Raw genomic sequence first — 17,912 nt, forward strand, 5'->3', positions numbered from 1 at the left:
TATTTCTGACACATCATCAAATTCAGCTAGAATGAGGTAACTACTATATCTAAAATATAATCCTCAAAATTACTGTATTCCTACCAGTAAAGAAAGTGTCTCTTTTATTAGATAATAGATAAACCTTATATCAAAGATGCTATTTAACTACTGATGGTCAGTTGCCCTGATTTTTGTTTTTTCTGACCACTATTATGGGTATTGCATACATCAGCACTCCCTAACCTTTTTGTCACTAGAGACCAGTTTTGTTATCTCTACAAAATTCTTTTTCCACGGACTGGGGGAATGGTTTTGGGATGATTCAAGCACATTACATTTATTGTGCACTTTATTTCTATTATTATTACATTGTCATATATAATGAAATAATTATAAAACTCACCATAATGTAGAATCAGTTGGAGCCCTGAGCTTGTTTTCCTGCAACTAGATGGTCCTATCTAGGGGTGATGGGAGACAGTGACAGATCATCAGGTACTAGATTTTCGTAAGAAGTGTGCAACCTATATCCCTTGCATGCACAGTTCACAATAGGCTTTGCATTCCTATGAGAATCTAATGCTGCTGCTGATCTGACAGGAGGTCGAGCTCAGGCAGTAATGTGAGCAATGGGGAGCAGCTGTAAATACAGATAAAGCTTTGCTTGCTCGCCCGATGCTCACCTTCTGTGTGCAGCCTGGTTCCTAACAGGCTGAGATATAACAGACTGGGGGATTGGGGATCCCTGGCATACATGGCTTGTCTTTCCTAGAGATATTAACTTAAATCTTGATTATTGAGACCCCTTTTTCTAATTAATTTTTTTTTTTGAGATGGGGTCTCACTTTGTCACCTAAGCTGGAGTGCAGTGGCCCACTCACAGCTCACTCCAGCCTCAACCTCCTGGGCTCAAACAATACTCCTGCCTTAGCTTCAAGTAGTTGGAGACCCCTTTTTCATATGGATGTCTAAAGTCCAAATCATGTGCTAGGAAAGATTTGAAGGCCTTCCCTCTGAGCTTCGCTAATTCTGATAGGCCTTTTATGCTCTCTTTGTGGCAGACCTCCAAAATCCAGAGCAGGAAAGAGGATCCCTGGTTTTGCCTTTAAATATCCAGAGAGTTTAGATTCTGCCGAACTGATCATTTGCCTTTTCACAGATACTTTCTCAGAAAGAAAAATTCTAATTTTACCTGGAATTTTCTACATTATTCCAGCAATCTCTCCTCCAGATCCAGAAACACTTTAATTCTCATAGGATGACAGGGTATGTTGCAGCCTTACCTGAACCCACAGGTATCCTACCTGAGGCATCCAGGTTACTCACCAGGAACTTCTACCACTGTGATTGCTGTCTGGATTGCAATTGTTTTACTGGCTTATTTCTCTCATACCATTCTTCTTGATGAAGCCTGATAGAACTGCTGTGAACATTTTCTCATATACATATGTCAGGTTCATGACTACACCAAAGGTCATGTTGCAGTCTGAAGGGAGTGGGTGGATGAGCAGAAAGAACACTCAGGGGCCAGAGGCTGGTGAAAGATTATTTTATTCAGCAGGAACTCTCATCAGCAGCTTTTTCACACTGTCCGCCCCATCTGGGCTGCTTAGTCCGGCTCCCACACACAGCTTCATGGCTGGCTTTCCCTTGCTTTCAGGGTCAGCAGGTTAACTCTTTCTTTCTCTCTGAGCATGAGCGAGCTGAGCTGTGTCCTGGCTCCCCTCTGTCCATCTTTGCAGATGGACAACTTTGGCTCTCTCTCTTTCTCTTGGTGCAGTGTGACCACACTGTGTCAAACAGGGCAGTTATACCTTTTACAGACAACAGTGGCTTAGAGCCAAGTGATGGCCTTCCCACGTTATGGCTCCACGGCTGTGATAACAAGTGGAGTTACACACCTGCACTCTAAACTTGCTGAGTCACACAGGATGTAAACATCCTACCTTGGCCTATCCTTCACCAAAGCACAGCCATGTTCCTTACAACATGACAGAGGACTGAGACATTCAGATCTCTACCTTTCCAGTGTCTGGAAGTAGTTTATCACAGTGGCTTTCCTCCTCTTCGTGCATTAATCTGTCTGAAACAAAATCAAGGTCGTCATCCTCAGGTTTCTCCCAGAGGCAGTCTTGGAAAAATGCAATTATGCAGTATTGAATCCCAGAGCGGTCTGACTTGGAATCAGATGTATATGGCATGATAACCTACTCTGTCACTAATCAGTATGTGACACTGGCCATTCATCTAACTACTTAGGAGCTTTAGTTTTCTCACCCCTGAAATGAAGTGGATGATATTGCCTCTACTTACTTTGTAGAGTTGTTGTAAGGATCAAAAGAGAAAATGTGTGCAATGAACTCTGTTCATGATAAAAGACTAAACAAGGCCCTGGACAAACGTCAAGCTCTAGGTAAAGTTAGGGCTGGCTATTGGACATTGACTAATCTCTTGCTTCCTGGACTTGGAGCAAGAGGCCTGTGGACAGGTTAGTGAAGTAAGCCCTGCCAATGGAGAAACTGGCCTGAGAAGGTGTTCACTCCCCAGTACTACACAGTCAGGGTGCTCAAAGTGTTCCTGAACTCTGGAGGACTTGACCTACTGTGGGTGGTAGTACTGCCACGTGTCTGACATTGCATGGAAGCTTTGGATAAACAATTTTATTTTTACCATAATACAGGACTTTATAATTTCCACTAAGGAAACTAGGGCTTAGAGTATTTAAATCACCAATATATACTTGATCACAAAACTAATATTGAATAGTCTCAATTCTAAGAAACCGTCACCTGGGGGATTATGTCATTTTAATTACAGCTTTTCAGAAAGAAATGAAACACTACACAATTAATACGTATATCAGTTGTAGGACACATGCCAGTTTCAGAATGTTAAAATTTGTATGGGGGAGGCTGGGCACCGTGGCTCATGCCTATAATCCCAGCACTTTGGGAGGCTAAGGCAGGCAATCACTTGACCTCAGCAGTTCAAGACCAGCCTGGGCAATATGGCAAAACCCCGTCTCCACTGAAAATACAAAAAAACTTAGCCCGGCTTGGTACAGCACATGCCTGTAGTCCCAGCTACTCGGGAGGCTGAGGTGGACGGATCACTTGAGCCCAAGAGGCAAAGGTTGCAGTGAGCCAAGATTCCGCCACTGCATTCCAGGCTGGGCAGCAGAGTGAGACCCCATCTTAAAAAAAAAATCATATGGGAGAAAAAGTGATTCTTCTGATGGAAGAAATGTAGTAAGAGATAATAATGAGCTTGAAAAATCCTCAGCTGGGTTTGACAGCAAAACGATGCATCATCTGCACAGCTCCACACACTTCCTCACTGATATTTTGTCTGTTTCTTCTGAAGTTTTGGCAACTGCTGATTTGACAACCCCTTTATTACTTCAGTTAGAATGAACATTGCCCTTTTCATAGCTAAGTCTAGCAGATCTTGATTTATTTCTGAAGTGAATCAGAAAGATTTTTACTTTTTTTTTGTAATAATCTGTCTTCCCACATAGGTAACGTTGCCTTTTTATTTTAGCGGTAACTTTATCATCTAAGTTATTTGCTGGAAAGTAACAGAAAGTGACAGCCTTTCCTTATGGCTTTGGATTTCATGTATTTGCTAACTAGTCCTTCTGTCTTATTCTAGTTCTTGTCTCCATGTTTATTGAATTTTACAGATTGTCTATGGCAGTACTCCATTTTATGGACCTGAATTTTTACAAATGAATGAAATGTGAGAATAGCCTTTGTTTTGCTAAATACAGACAAACCATACTTTCATACACAGCATGTTCCCAGAAACATTTACTAAAGTCCAGTGTGCAAAAGTCAAAACCTAGAATTGTATGTTATAGGAGAGCTTCTATCCTATGAAGGCAAAAATTGAGTAGCAGAAAGATGAATCATACACTGAGTATCCCTACATTTATTTTACTGTTGATATAATTTTTTCTATGTCTAAACCATCACACTCTCTTGACACCCCTGAGCATTTCAGATTAAGAGATTCTCAAGAAGAAGTGGTTAGAGGAGTGGCAATTAAATAGAAGCCTTTAGGAGCATATAAGAAGTGACCCCAAGACCACCAATGTCCAGACCACAAGGTTCTCCATGATGGCATCCACCCATCTTTCTCTGTCTACCCCTACCCCCTGCTCTAGCATTCTGACCAACTTACTGTTCCCAGACAAGCCATGTGGGTTCACAGTCTCTGTGCATGCCATTACCTCCACTTCAAATGTCCCCCACACTATTTTGCCAGCCACATGAGCATTTACTCATTAAGATTCAGCTCAAGCTTTGACTCCTTTATTTAAGCTTTTCTTGACTTCTTCAGGTGAAGTTGACTGTCTCCTCCTTTGTGTCCTCACTAGATTGTAGACAACTATGGCATATAATCTTTATTTCTTCTATTCATTTATGTGAATTCTCCTGCCTCAGCTAGATTGCAAACCACTTAGGGTAGAGATACAGAGCTTGGAACATAGTAAGTGCTCAGTGAAGGGAAAGTGGGGTGGGGAGAGGGACAGGCAGACCCATGAATTTTGATGCTGTTCCGCTTAGAATTTTTGGAATAAATTTTTTTTAACTTTTATTTTAAGTTCAGGGTACAAGTGCAGGTTTGCTACATAGGTAAACTTGTGTCATAGGGGTTTCTGGTACAGATTATTTCATCACCCAGGTATTAAGCCTAGTGCCCATTAGTTATTTTTCCTGATCCTCTCCCTCCTCCCACACTCCACCCTCCGTTAGGCCCCAGTGTGTGGTGTTCCCCTCCATGTGTCCATGTGTTCTCATCATTTAGCTCCCACTTATAAGTGAGAACATGTGGTATTTGGTTTTCTGTTCCTGTGTTAGTTTGCTAAGGATAATGGCCTCTAGCTCTATCCATGTTCCTGCAAAGGACATGATCTCATTCTTTTTTATGTCTTCATAGTATTCCATAGTGTATATTACCACATTTTCTTTATCCAATTTATCATTGATGGGCATTTAGGTTGATTCCATGTCTTTGCTATTGTGAATAGTGCCACAATGAACATATGCGTACATGTGTCTTTATAACAGAATAATTTATATTCCTTTGGGTATATACCCAGTAATGGGACTGCTTGGTCAAATAGTATTTCTGTCTTTAGGTCTTGAGGAATCACCACACTGTCTTTCACAATGGCTGAACTAATATACTCTCCCACCAGCAGTATATAAGCATTCCTTTTTCTCCACAACCTCATCAGCATCTGTTATTTTTTTTACTTTTTAATAATAGCCACTCTGACAGATGTGAAATGGTATCTCATTGTGGTTTTGATTTGCATTTCTCTAATGATCAGTGATATTGAGCTTTTTTCCATGTGACTGTTGACCGCGTGTATGTCTTTTTTTGAAAAGTGTCTGTTCATGTCCTTTGCCCACTTTTTTATATGGTTGTTTGTTTTTTGTTTTTTGTATAAATTTAACTTCCTTAGAGATGTTGGATATTAGAGCTTTGTCAGATGCATAGTTTGCAAAAGTTTTCTCCCATTCTGTAGGTTGTCTGTTTACTCTGTTGATAGTTTCTTTTGCTGTACAGGAGCTCTTTAGTTTAATAGATCCCATTTGTCAATTTTTGCTTCTATTGTAATTGCTTAAGAACAAAGGTGGAGGCATCAGCCTAAGAGACTTCAAAGTATACTACAGGGCTACAGTAACCAAAACAGCATGGTACTGGTAAAAAACAGACACATGGACCAATAGATCAGAATAGAGAACCCAGAAATAAAACCACACACCTACAACTATCTGATCTTCGAATTATTTTAAGGGTCTTATGAATGTGTTTAGCAGAAGGCCAGAAAGGAATTCTTTCCATATTTCAGAAAGAATTATTTTAAGGGTCTTATGAATGTGTTTAGGAAAAGGCTGGAAAGGAATTCCTTCCGTATCCCAATTTAGTATTTGATGTATAACTTTGAGAGGAAGAAAGTATTCTGAAATCAAAACAGAGCACAAACTCAGTGATCTCATACATTTATGACACTCTAGAATGCTGGGATAGTTTAATCATCTAGTTTATCCTCTTTTGAATACCAATGGAGAAATGGAGGCTTAGAGAAGTGCAGTGATTAATCTGCAGTCACATAGCCACTTCATGCCAGGGTCATAGATGGAGTTGGTCTGTTAGTCCCCCAATCCTATGTTTGTTAGTTGTGCTATACTTCTCTGAATACTCTGTAGGAGTTCAGCCTGGGAAGTGTACCAGGATTTCATAAATCAAAAATAGCACAAGAAAGAAAAGGTTTTGATTTCATTTTACCTCTGCCAGTGGCCCCAGTAAGCTAAGGATATTTTTCATTCTAACTCAATTTGCTTTGCAAATCACACGAATTAAACAAACTGATGTAGTGACGTGGTAACTGGATACTATCAGACCTGTTTGGTTTCAACAGGGCATTTACCAGTCTTTCTGTTCTCATTAGCCTGCCTCTTGTCATCAGTCTGGTTCGCAGGCTTTACATTAGGAAAACAGGAATACAAACGGCCTTCCTCTCAGGCAATAAGAAAATGAATATAACATAACAATTGTCATTCAGCACACAAAAGCAAAAGAGCGTTAGGACTGGAGTGACTTAATATGCTGTCACTTCCCTCTTGCTAACAGAATCAGAGGCTCTTTTGAAAATGGAATAGAATAATGATTGATTTAGTGAGTGTCTTCCCTTATTACTGACTTCAGCATATTAATAAATTTTATTTCCCACTGAATGTGCACATGCTCTTGACAAAAGAGTAATGCTAATTTGAAAAATAAATTTGGGAATAACAGATTATAGCAACAAATAGAAAATAAAAAAGTAAAATCTCATTTTATGCTTATGTCTTTTAAATCCCCTTTTCCTAATAAAAAGTACTCTTGTTTTAACTATGGGCTATTTCCTGGAAATTTATTTTGTCAGACAAATAGTTGCTTTGAGTGGAAGCTATTAGCATGCTTTCTCATTTGTTCTATGGCAAATTTTAAGTTTGCTGTTACTGTTTTTCTTTGTGTGCTTACTGTGTGGCAGGAAAACAAAGTTTTTAATTTGCACTTTTGGGAAGCTGTTGGCAAGTATTGCTTATTTCTGATAACCTAAACACACTTGATTTATGGAAGTACCAGAGCATCAATCTGCCCCTCATCACATGGGCCCATGTGTTTCCAAAATACAGACCAATGTTTGAAGTCAGGTGACTTGGTGAAATCTGCCAATCAGAGGAAGAAAGGGGAGCAGTATTTTGGGGTCTATGTCTACTGAAAAGTCGTGAGGAATTTTCTTTCCTCAACCACAGCCCTAGAATCATGGCTATTCCACCATAGCCAGAAAGACAGCATGGTCTTTTACCCTTCAGAGAGAAGAGCCAGATGAAAATATACCTTACAGCAAGGGATACCCTTTCTTGGTGACTTGTTTCCTCGGCCAAGACTGCCAATGAGATCATTGATGGAAGGATTCAGAGGGTAAAGAAGCACATTCTTTATCCTATGATTACTGGAGATCTCTTTAGCCCACTGGGAGCCCTCCCAGCTGGCATTTTCTCATAATTCAATGTTGATTCAACAGCTTCATAATGGCCATCTACACTGTGTCTGTCCCTGTGCTAGGGATCCATGGTGTGATGCGGAACAGGGCAGGGCAGGGCAGGCTCTGCTTTCATGGCAGTGATGGATAGTAGAAAGGATGGACAAAATCAATCAAAGTTGCTCTGCAGTTTAGCTTTGTGGGATGAAAACAGAAGAGGAGCTGAGACAAATTACAAGAGAAATCACCTCCTTTAGATCAGGTATTCCATGAGGACCTCTCAGAAGAGGTGCCATTGAAAATGAGGCATAAAAAAAAAGCAGTGGTGGGTAATGCAGAGAATAGAGGAAGGAACATTCAGGACATGGGAACCCCAAGGACATTGTATTAACCCGAGGAGAACCTGGGGAAGAACCTGGGCTGACGAGCACAGATGTTAGCCTCCATCCCACCTACCTCGGGTCCCCACCTCAGTGTGGGCAGTAACAAGACTGGTCAGGCCAGGTCTGGCCATGAGACACCAGGCTGCAGAGGGAAGATAAGCAGAAGGCCTATGGCAAGCACTGGAGTTCTAAACAGACCAGAGAGCAAGTCCTAGAAGCACAAGTTACGATCAGATAAAATCTTTGGAGGTCAGAGAGTGGGGAGCTGCCAAAATCCAAGAAGTCAGAGAGTCAACAAAAGCAGCACTCTGGAACAGGCTGTGCAAACTTGGTTGTAGGTGACCCAGACCCATCAGTGTTTATCACGGTCCAAGAGAAATCAGCAGCCTGCTGGTGAACCTGGGCTGCTGCACAAGGGGTGGGGTCAGAGAGGAAGGGAGTGAGTAGGGCCTGTGTAGTGGCTATCGGGGGCAAGTGCTGAGAAGACTCTCAGTGATGGCTGCAGGTGATGGCGCTGCAGGAGGAATGGTGATGGTGGGGGCAAGGACAGGGTTTGCTCACACCCATGAGACAAACCACTGAGTAGTTAATTCAGTTTATTTCCCTACTCAAGGCCCTTCATGAGAGAGACATAGTAACCTATTCTGCATCCAGCATCATAGAGAAAACCAGTATTCTGAAGAAAAGACGGAGAAGGCTTAGCAGCCATGCCCACTCCTGGGAAGGGATAGGCAGGCCACTCTGCCTCTAGTGAACACCGACTTCCAGACGGAACGGCCACCCACTGGGGCAGATGCTGTGCCAGCAGGCACTCCAGCCCCAGGGTCTATAATCTCCCCACAGCTGGGAGGTAGCAGTTATGATCCCAGTTTAGAGATGTGACACCTGAGGCTCAGCGTACTTCAGTGACAGGCCCAACGGCTCAAAACTAGCGAGTGGCAGAACCGGAATTCTCACCCACCTCTGTTGGCCCTCAAAACCCTCACACTCCTATGCATGTTTCCCGACATCGGGAGCTGCTGGGGTGCCTCCTGCTCTGCGGTGTGGGAGGGAAAGCAGGGTTCACCGGAACTAGACCTAACCCCTCTTTATGACTGAATGCCTGGCACCTCCACGGCTGAGGGGAAGGAAGGGAGGCCTGATGCCAATGACTCAGAGATCGCCTTTGATTTTTCTCTCCATACAGTGCTCCAGAAACTGCAGTGGGGGCTTCAAGATACGCGAGATTCAGTGCGTGGACAGCCGGGACCACCGGAACCTGAGGCCATTTCACTGCCAGTTCCTGGCCGGCATTCCTCCCCCATTGAGCATGAGCTGTAACCCGGAGCCCTGTGAGGCGTGGCAGGTGGAGCCTTGGAGCCAGGTAAGTCCCCCAGAAAGGGAGAGATGTCCTCACACAACCTGGCAAGCCATGAATCTCGGTCTTACTGCATAAGGGTAGAAATCAGGGAAGACCACACCTGTGTCCTGCCAATGACTGGCCTCTGTTCAGTGACCCCATCCTGTATGTGAGAAGCTGAATGGGTCTAACACTTTCAGGAGGTGAAAAAATTCCATGGAGGAGACAATGTGTTATAGTTTCAATCACAGCAGTTCAGTGTTGTGTTGCAACCTGGTCTCCCAATGGATATACTGGGGAATTGGTGTCCTTGCAGGGAAAATGAACACAATGGGATGATTTGAACAAGGACGAATCTGATGAGAGCCACTTACAGACAGAGCCTAACATGCCTCTCTGAGGCTTCTGCAGTCAGGCTGGGAGAAACAGCCCTATCTTTTCCACACAATATAATATTAGAGTTTCATCTCTTACATCTCTCAGATCACTGTACAAATAACGAGTGTGTGAGTGTGTGTGTGTGTGTGTATGTGTGTGTGCTCTCTTTATGAGGGCCCTGGCTCTGCTGGGTCTTAGTTTTACTTTGGCACATGAAAACAAGGTTATTTGATGAAGTTCTTTGGTGAAGTGTGATGATCTCATTTTTCAACAGGCAAATGTTTAAATATCTCAACAGCTAAAACATACTCCCAACTACATCCACAAATGATAGAAAGAAGGCCAAAAAATAAAAATAAAAGAGGAACCCTGCATATTTTGAGTGTGTCCAGGAGCTAGGCACTTTCCCTATGATACTTGGTTTAATTATCTCCATGACCTGGATGGTAGGCATTTTTAACCCTATTTTATAGGGGAAGAAATTGAGACTTAGGTTGAGAAACCTACCTGAGACACACAATGAGAAAATAAATGGAGTTTTAATTCAAACATAAGGCATTCACAACCAGAAAGATTTGATTGCTCATCTTTGATTGCCCATCTTTGATTGCCCATCTTTGATCCTGCTATGATGTGGAACTTAGCCCAACGGGCATTGAGCGAAAAGTGAACTAAGGAGAAAGAATGAATCAATAACTATTTTGGGGGGCACCTACCATGTGCCGGTGAAGGGAAGGCAGGGAATCCCAACCTGAGGCTACAGAGTTAGTGTCAAAGCCTGTAGAGGACTGAGCCCCGAGTTACTTACCACCCACCGGCCAAGCATCCACACTGATTCCTGAGGCTCTGGGCCACTAGCTGGAGTTTTCTGGGGCAGCAGCCACCACTGTCCCCTCTTCATCCTCCTTCCCCTGCCTAGTTCTTGAGTACATGAAGTGCCTGCTACTCCCAGGCTCTGAACCCAGACCTCCAAACTCTCCATATGTGCTGAGCCTGGCCTGGACCTGTTCAGGCAGCAGCTTCCAGAATCCAGGAATTCACAGAGGAGCTTAGATTGCCCTGTCAGAGAAATGACATTTGCAGGCGATCAAAGATGAGCAATCAAATCTTTCTGATTATGAAAAAGATCTATTCTTTATGTTTCCTCTGTAGCTTCTCGGATCGCCATCAGGAACCTGTTCGCTGAAGCCCTTCTGTCTCTCTCCTTTCTAAATTGCCCTGTTTTGAGCAAACCACAAAGTTGGTAAAGTTCCCTCTTAAGCAGTAGTAGAGATAGAAAATGTAAAAGTCAGTTGAGTACCCGGAGCTGCTCTTAAGGGATTGGGCATCTTTAGGTACTTTTCTTGCCCGTGGTGCTGACTGCCATCCTGGGAATGTTACGAACCCATCTGGCAAGCATATCGGCCCGCCTCGACTACCCTCCATGGCAGATGCATTTTAGCTGTGGGACCATCTCTACACCAGTGGTAGTCAAGCTTTATCATGCTTCAGGACAACCTGGAGGGCTTGTCAACACACAGATGGATAGGTCCCACCCCGAGAATGGCCAATTCAGGGGATCTGAGGTGGGGCCTGAAATTTTGCATTTCTAACAAACATTCAGAAGATGCTGAAGTTGCTGGTCTGAGGAGCATTTGAGAACCACTTTTTTGACCCCCTTTTCCTAGAAATTACTTAGCCAGGTGGTGCTGAATCTATGTGCACCTAGGTAGGTATGCGCAAGAACTCCAGATGTGGAATTCCTCTCCCTCTTTCCTCAGATGGGGTTAAAAACAGGTTGAATAAGTGGGAAAAAAGTTGATGTTGATTCTCAAAGCTGGAATATTGTGAAGGCACTACGTTAGTTCTTTTATTGAGCAGAAAAGGTTAATTGCATATAATTTCCCTGTTTTCTATGATACTACCACACACATACTACCTGATGTGATGGACATGATGTTTGCAAGACAGCCATAATTATCTTTTTGCTGTTGTTGTAATCATGCTAAAACTAAGATTTTTCAAAATGCCTTTCCAAATACTCAAAGAACTTTTCAAATATTCTTGGTGAATTATTTTATTTCCTCCTAAAAAACTCATGCAAATGAGATAATGTATCTTATAGAATTATTCTAGTAAGCAAAAACCTGACATGTTTCAGAATTGTACCCTTTTAGAAATCTGACTTGTCATCTTGAATTTATTTTGTTGTGAGTGTTACAGCCAATGCATCTGAGTCCTGAGCAAATCCATCCATTTTATTACTCCTACTATGGACAAATTTAATTCTAAAACTTTATGCAGTGGAAAAGGAAGACTAAATCTCATTTTAATAGGAGGCAAACAAAATTGTATTGCAAATGTGTGCCCCCCTTTTGGGCTGTCAGAGATAATCATTATAAAAAATCTAAATCATTATAAAAAATCTAAATCTTCTGACTTTTCTCCTCCTTATATCTTCAGGATTTGCTTCATCAATATTTCCACCTCTCTTTAATTCTTGTTTCCCCCCCTTTTTTTTTTAAATAGTGAGTGGTCATTGTAAGGAATTTGCAGGAATGCTATAAATTCCAATACAGATACCAATATTCCTAGTAACACTGTACACAACAAAAATGACAGTACGAAGTTCTTCACTTATCATTAAACGTGTCTCCACCTGACTTTTACCTAATCTTGTCATTGCTGTGTATCAGTGCTCCAGGTCCTGTGGAGGCGGAGTTCAGGAGAGAGGAGTGTTCTGTCCAGGAGGCCTCTGTGACTGGACAAAAAGACCCACATCCACCATGTCTTGCAATGAGCACCTGTGCTGTCACTGGGCCACTGGGAACTGGGACCTGGTGAGACTTGGTTATACATACTTTTTTTACTTTAGCTTTTTTTTTTTTTAATACTTTAAGTTCTAGGGTACCTGTGCACAACGTGCAGGTTTGTTACGTAGGTATACATGTGCCACGTTGGTTTGCTGCACCCATCAACTCATCATTTACATTAGGTATTTCTCCTAATGCTATACCTCTCCCAGCCTCCCACCCCCCGACAGGCCCCAGTGTGTGATGTTACCTGCCCTGTGTCCAAGGGTTCTCATTGTTCAGTTCCCACCTATGAGTGAGAACTTGCAGTGTTTGGTTTTTTGTCCTTGCGATAGTTTGCTGAGAATGATGGTTTCCAACTTCATCCATGTCACTACAAAGGACATGAACTCATCCTTTTTTATGGCTGCATAGTATTCCATGGTGTATATGTGCCACATTTTCTTAATCCAGTCTATAATTGCTGGACATTTGGGTTGCTTCCAAGTCTTTGCTGTTGTGAATAGTGCCGCAATAAACATATATGTGCATGTGTCTTTATAGTAGCATGATTTATAATTCTTTGGGAATATACCCAGTAATGGGATTGCTGGGTCAAATGGTTTTCTAGTTCTAGATCCTTGAGGAATCACCACACTGTCCTCCACAGTGGTTGAACTAATTTACACTCCCACCAACAGCGTAAAAGCATCCCTATTTCTCCAAATCTTCTCCAGCATCTGTTGTTTCTTCACTTTTTAATGATCACCATTCTAACTGGCATGAGATGGTATCTCATTGTGGTTTTCATTTGCATTTCTCTGATGACCAGTGATGATGAGCATTTTTTCATGTGTCTGTTGGCTACATAAATGTCTTCTTTTCAGAACTGTCTATTCATATCCTTTGCCCACTTTTTGATGGGGTTGCTTGTTTGTTTTCTTGTAAATTCCTTTAAGTTCTTTGCAGATTCTGGATATTAGCCCTTTGTCAGATGGGTAGATTGCAAAAATTTTCTCCCATTCTATAGGTTGCCTGTTCACTCTGATGGTGTTTTGTTTGCCATGCAGAAGATCCTTAGTTTAATTAGATCCCATTTGTCAATTTTGGCTTTTGTTGCCATTGCTTTTGGTGCTTTAGTCATGAAGTCTTTGCCCATGCCTATGTCCTGAATGATATTGCCTAGGTTTTCTTCTAGGGTTTTTATGGTTTTAGGTCTAACATTTAAGTCTTTACCATCTTGAATTAATTTTTGTATAAGGCGTAAGGAAGGGATCCAGTTTCAGTTTTCTAGATATGGCTAGCCAGTTTTCCCACCACCATTTATTAAATAGGGAATCCTTTCCCCATTTCTTGTTTTTGTCAGGTTTGTCAAAGATCAGATGGCTGTAGATGTGTGGTGTTATTTCTGAGGCCTCTGTTCTGTTCTTTTGGTCTATATATCTGTTTTGGTACTAGTACCATGCTGTTTTGGTTACTGTAGCCTTGTAGTATAGTTTGAAGTCAGGTAGTGTGATGCCTCCAGCTTTGTTCTTTTTGCTTAGGATTGACTTGGCACTGCGGGCTCTTCTTTGGTTCCATATGAACTTTAAAGTAGTTTTTTCCAATTCTGTGAAGAAAGTCATTGGTAGCTTGATGGGGATGGCATTGAATCTATAAATTACCTAGGGCAATATGGCCATTTTCACGATATTGATTCTTCCTATCCATGAGCATGGAATCTTCTTCCATTTGTTTGTGTCCTCTTTTATTTCATTGAGCAGTGGTTTGTAGTTCTCCTTGAAGAGGTCCATCACATACCTTGTAAGTTGGATTCCTAGGTATTTTATTCTCTTTGTAGCGATTGTGAATGGGAGTTCACTCATGATTTGGCCTGTGTTTGTCTGTTATTGGTGTACAGGAATGCTTGTGATTTTTGCACATTGATTTTGTATCCTGAGGCTTTCCTGAAGTTGCTTATCAGCTTAAGGAGATTTGGGGCTGAGACAATGGGTTTTTCTAAATATAAAATCATGTCACCTGCAAACAGGGACAATTTGACTTACTCTTTTCCTAATTGAATACACTTTAGTTCTTTCTCTTGCCTGATTGCCCAGGCCAGAATTTACAACACTATGTTGAATAGGAGTGGTGAGAGAGGGCATCCCTGTCTTGTGCCAGTTTTCAAAGGGAATGCTTCCAGTTTTTGCCTATTCAGTATGATATTGGCTGTGGGTTTGTCATAAATAGCTCTTATTATTATGAGATACGTTCCATCAGTACCTAGTTTATTGATAGCTTTTAGCATGAAGGGGTGTTGAATTTTGTTGAAGGCCTTTTCTGCATCTATTGAGATAATCATGTGGTTTTTGTTGTTGGTTCTGTTTATGTGATAGATTACGTTTATTGGTTTGCATAGATTGAACCAGCCTTGCATCCCAAGGATGAAGCCGACTTGATCATGGTGGATAAGCTTTTTGATGTGCTCCTTGATTCAGTTTGCCAGTATTTTATTGAGGATTTTTGCACTGATGTTCATCAGGGATATTGGTCTAAAATTCTCTTTTTTTGTTGTGTCTCTGCCAGGCTTTGGTATCAGGATGATGCTGGCCTCATAAAATGAGTTACAGAGGATTCCCTCTTTTTCTATTGATTGGAATAGTTTCAGAATAAATGGTACCAGCTCCTCTTTGTACCTCTGGTAGAATTCGCCTGTGAATCCTTCTGGTCCTGGACTTTTTTTGGTTGTTAGGCTGTTAATTATTGCCTCAATTTCAGAGTCTGTTATTGGGCTATTCAGAGATTCATCTTCTTCCTGGTTTAGCCTTGGTAGGGTGTATGTGTCCAAGAATTTATCCATTTTATCTGGGTTTTCTAGTTTATTTTCATAGAGGTGTTTATAGTATTCTCTGATGGTAGTTTGTATTTCTGTAGGTTGGTGGTGACATCCCCTGTATCATTTTTTATTGCGTCTATTTGATTCTTCTCTCTTTTCTTCTTTATTAGTCTTGCTAGCGGTCTATCAATTTTGTTGATCTTTTCAAAAAACCAGCTCCTGGTTTCATTCAGTTTTTGAAGGGTTTGTTGTATCTCTATCTCCTTCAGTTCTGCTCTGATCTTAGTTATTTCTTGCCTCTTGCTAGCTTTTGAATTTGTTTCCTCTCGCTTCTCTAGTTCTTTTAATTGTGATGTTAGGGTGTCGATTTTAGATCTTTCCTGCTTTCTCTTGTGGGCATTTAGTGCTATAAATTTCCCTCTACATGCTGCTTTAAATGTGTCCCAGAGATTCTGGTACGTTGTGTCTTTCTTCTCACTGGTTTCAAAGAACGCCTTTATTTCTGCCTTCATTTCGTTATGTACCCAGTAGTCATTCAGGAGCAGGTTGTTCAGTTTCCATATAGTTGTGTGGTTTTGAGTGAGTTTCTTAATCCTAAATTCTAACTTGATTGCACTGTGGTCTGAGAGACAGTTTGTTGTGATTTCCGTTCTTTTACATTTGCTGAGGAGTGCTTTACTTCCAATTATGTGCTCAATTTTAGAATAAGTGTGATGTGGTGCTGAGAAGAATGTATCTTCTGTTGATTTGGGGTGAAGAGTTCTGTAGATGTCTAATAGGTCTGCTTGGTGCAGAGCTGAATTCAAGTCCTGGATATCCTTGTTAACCTTCTGTCTCCTTGATCTGTCTAATATTGACAGTGGGGTGTTAAAGTCTCCCATTATTATTGTGTGGGAGTCTAAGTCTCTTTGTAGGTCTCTAAGGACTTGCTTTATGAATCTGGGTGCTCCTGTATTGGGCGCATGTATATTTAGGATAGTTAGCTCTTCTTGTTGAATTGGTCCCTTTACCATTATGTAATGGCTTTCTTTGTCTCTTTTGATCTTTGTTGGTTTAAAGTCTGTTTTATCAGAGACTAGGATTGCAACCCCTGCTTTTTTTTTTTTTTTTTTTTGCTTTCTATTTGCTTGGTAGATCTTCCTCCATCCCTTTTTTTTTGAGCCTATGTGTTTCTCTGCATGTGAGATGAGTCTCCTGAATATACACACTGATGGGTCTTGGACTCTTTATCCAATTTGCCAGTCTGTGTCTTTTAATTGGGGCATTTAGCCCATTTACATTTAAGGTTAGTATTGTTATGTGTGAATTTGATCCTGTCATTATGATGCTAGCTGGCTATTTTGCCCGTTAATTGATGCAGTTTCTTCCTAGCTTTGATGGTCTTTACAATTTGGCATGTTTTTGCAGTGGCTGGTACCGGTTGTTGCTTTCCATATTTAGTGCTTCCTTCAGGAGCTCTTTTGTAAGGCAGGCCTGGTGGTGACAAAATCTCTCAGCATTTGCTTGTCTGTAAATGATTTTATTTCTCCTTCACTTATGAAGCTTAGTTTGGTTGTATATGAAATTCTGGATTGAAAATTCTTTTCTTTAGGAATGTTGAATATTGGCCCCCACTCTCTTCTCTCTTGTAGGGTTTCTGCAGAGTGTCAGCCACTGTTAGTCTGATGGGCTTCCCTTTGTGGGTAACCCGACCTTTCTCTCTGGCTCCCCTTAACATTTTTTCCTTCATTTCAGCCTTGGTGAATGTGACAATTATATGTCTTAGGGTTGCTCTTCTCGAGGAGTATCTTTGTGGTGTTCTCTGTATTTCCTGAATTTGAATGTTGGCCTGCCTTGCTAGGTTGGGGAAGTTTTCCTGGATAATATCTTGAAGAGTGTTTTTCAACTTGGTTCCATTCTTCTCCTCACTTTCAGGTACACTAATCAAATGTAGATTTGGTCTTTTCACATAGTCCCATATTTCTTGGAGGCTTTGTTTGTTTCTTTTTACTCTTTATCTCTAAACTTGTCTTCTCACTTTATTTCATTAATTTAATCTTCAATCACTGACACTTTTTCTTCCACTTGATTGAATCTGCTATTGAAGCTTGTGCATGCGTCACGAAATTCTGATGCCATGGTTTTCAGCTCCATCAGGTCATTTAAGGTCTTCTCTACACTGTTTATTCTAGTTAGCCATTCATCTAACCTTTTGTCCAAGATTTTTAGCTTCCTTGTGATGGGTTAGAACATGCTCCTTTAGCTCAGAGAAGTTGTTATTACTGACCTTCCAAAACCTACTTCTGTCAACTCATCAAAGTAATTCTCCATCCAACTCTGTTCCATTGCTGGTGAGGAGCTACGATCCTTTGAAGGAGAAGAGGAACTCCAGTTTTTAGAATTTTCACCTTTTCTGCTCTGGTTTCTCCCCATCTTTGTGGTTTTACCTATTTTGGTCTTTGATGTTGGTGACCTACAGATGGGGTTTTTGGTGTAGATGTCCTTTTTGTTGATGTTGATGCTATTCCTTTCTGTTTGTTAGTTTTCCTTCTAACAGTCAGATCCCTCAGCTGCGGGGCTGTTGGAGTTTGCTGGAGGTCCACTCCAGACCCTGTTTGCCTGGGTATCAGCAGCAGAGGCTGCAGAGCAGCAAATATTGCAGAAGAGCAAATATTGCTGCCTGATCCTTCCCCTGGAAGCTTCGTCCCAGAGGGTCAGCTGC

The 17,912-nt window shown here is 41.5% G+C and overlaps 1 protein-coding gene across 1 annotated transcript in view; it reads left to right on the forward strand.

The window, feature by feature from the left end:
• Window positions 1-17,912, forward strand: part of ADAMTS12 (ADAM metallopeptidase with thrombospondin type 1 motif 12) — a 384,174-nt gene that overhangs the window by 349,172 nt on the left and 17,090 nt on the right. The window contains exons 21-22 of the mRNA XM_003818504.6: window positions 9,095-9,271; window positions 12,301-12,444. Coding sequence (XP_003818552.3) covers window positions 9,095-9,271; window positions 12,301-12,444 — 321 coding nt within the window. The remainder of the gene's footprint in view (window positions 1-9,094; window positions 9,272-12,300; window positions 12,445-17,912) is intronic.

Source organism: Pan paniscus, chromosome 4 (genome assembly GCF_029289425.2).
Source record: "Pan paniscus chromosome 4, NHGRI_mPanPan1-v2.0_pri, whole genome shotgun sequence".
In the NCBI taxonomy this organism is placed as follows: Eukaryota; Metazoa; Chordata; class Mammalia; order Primates; family Hominidae; genus Pan; species Pan paniscus.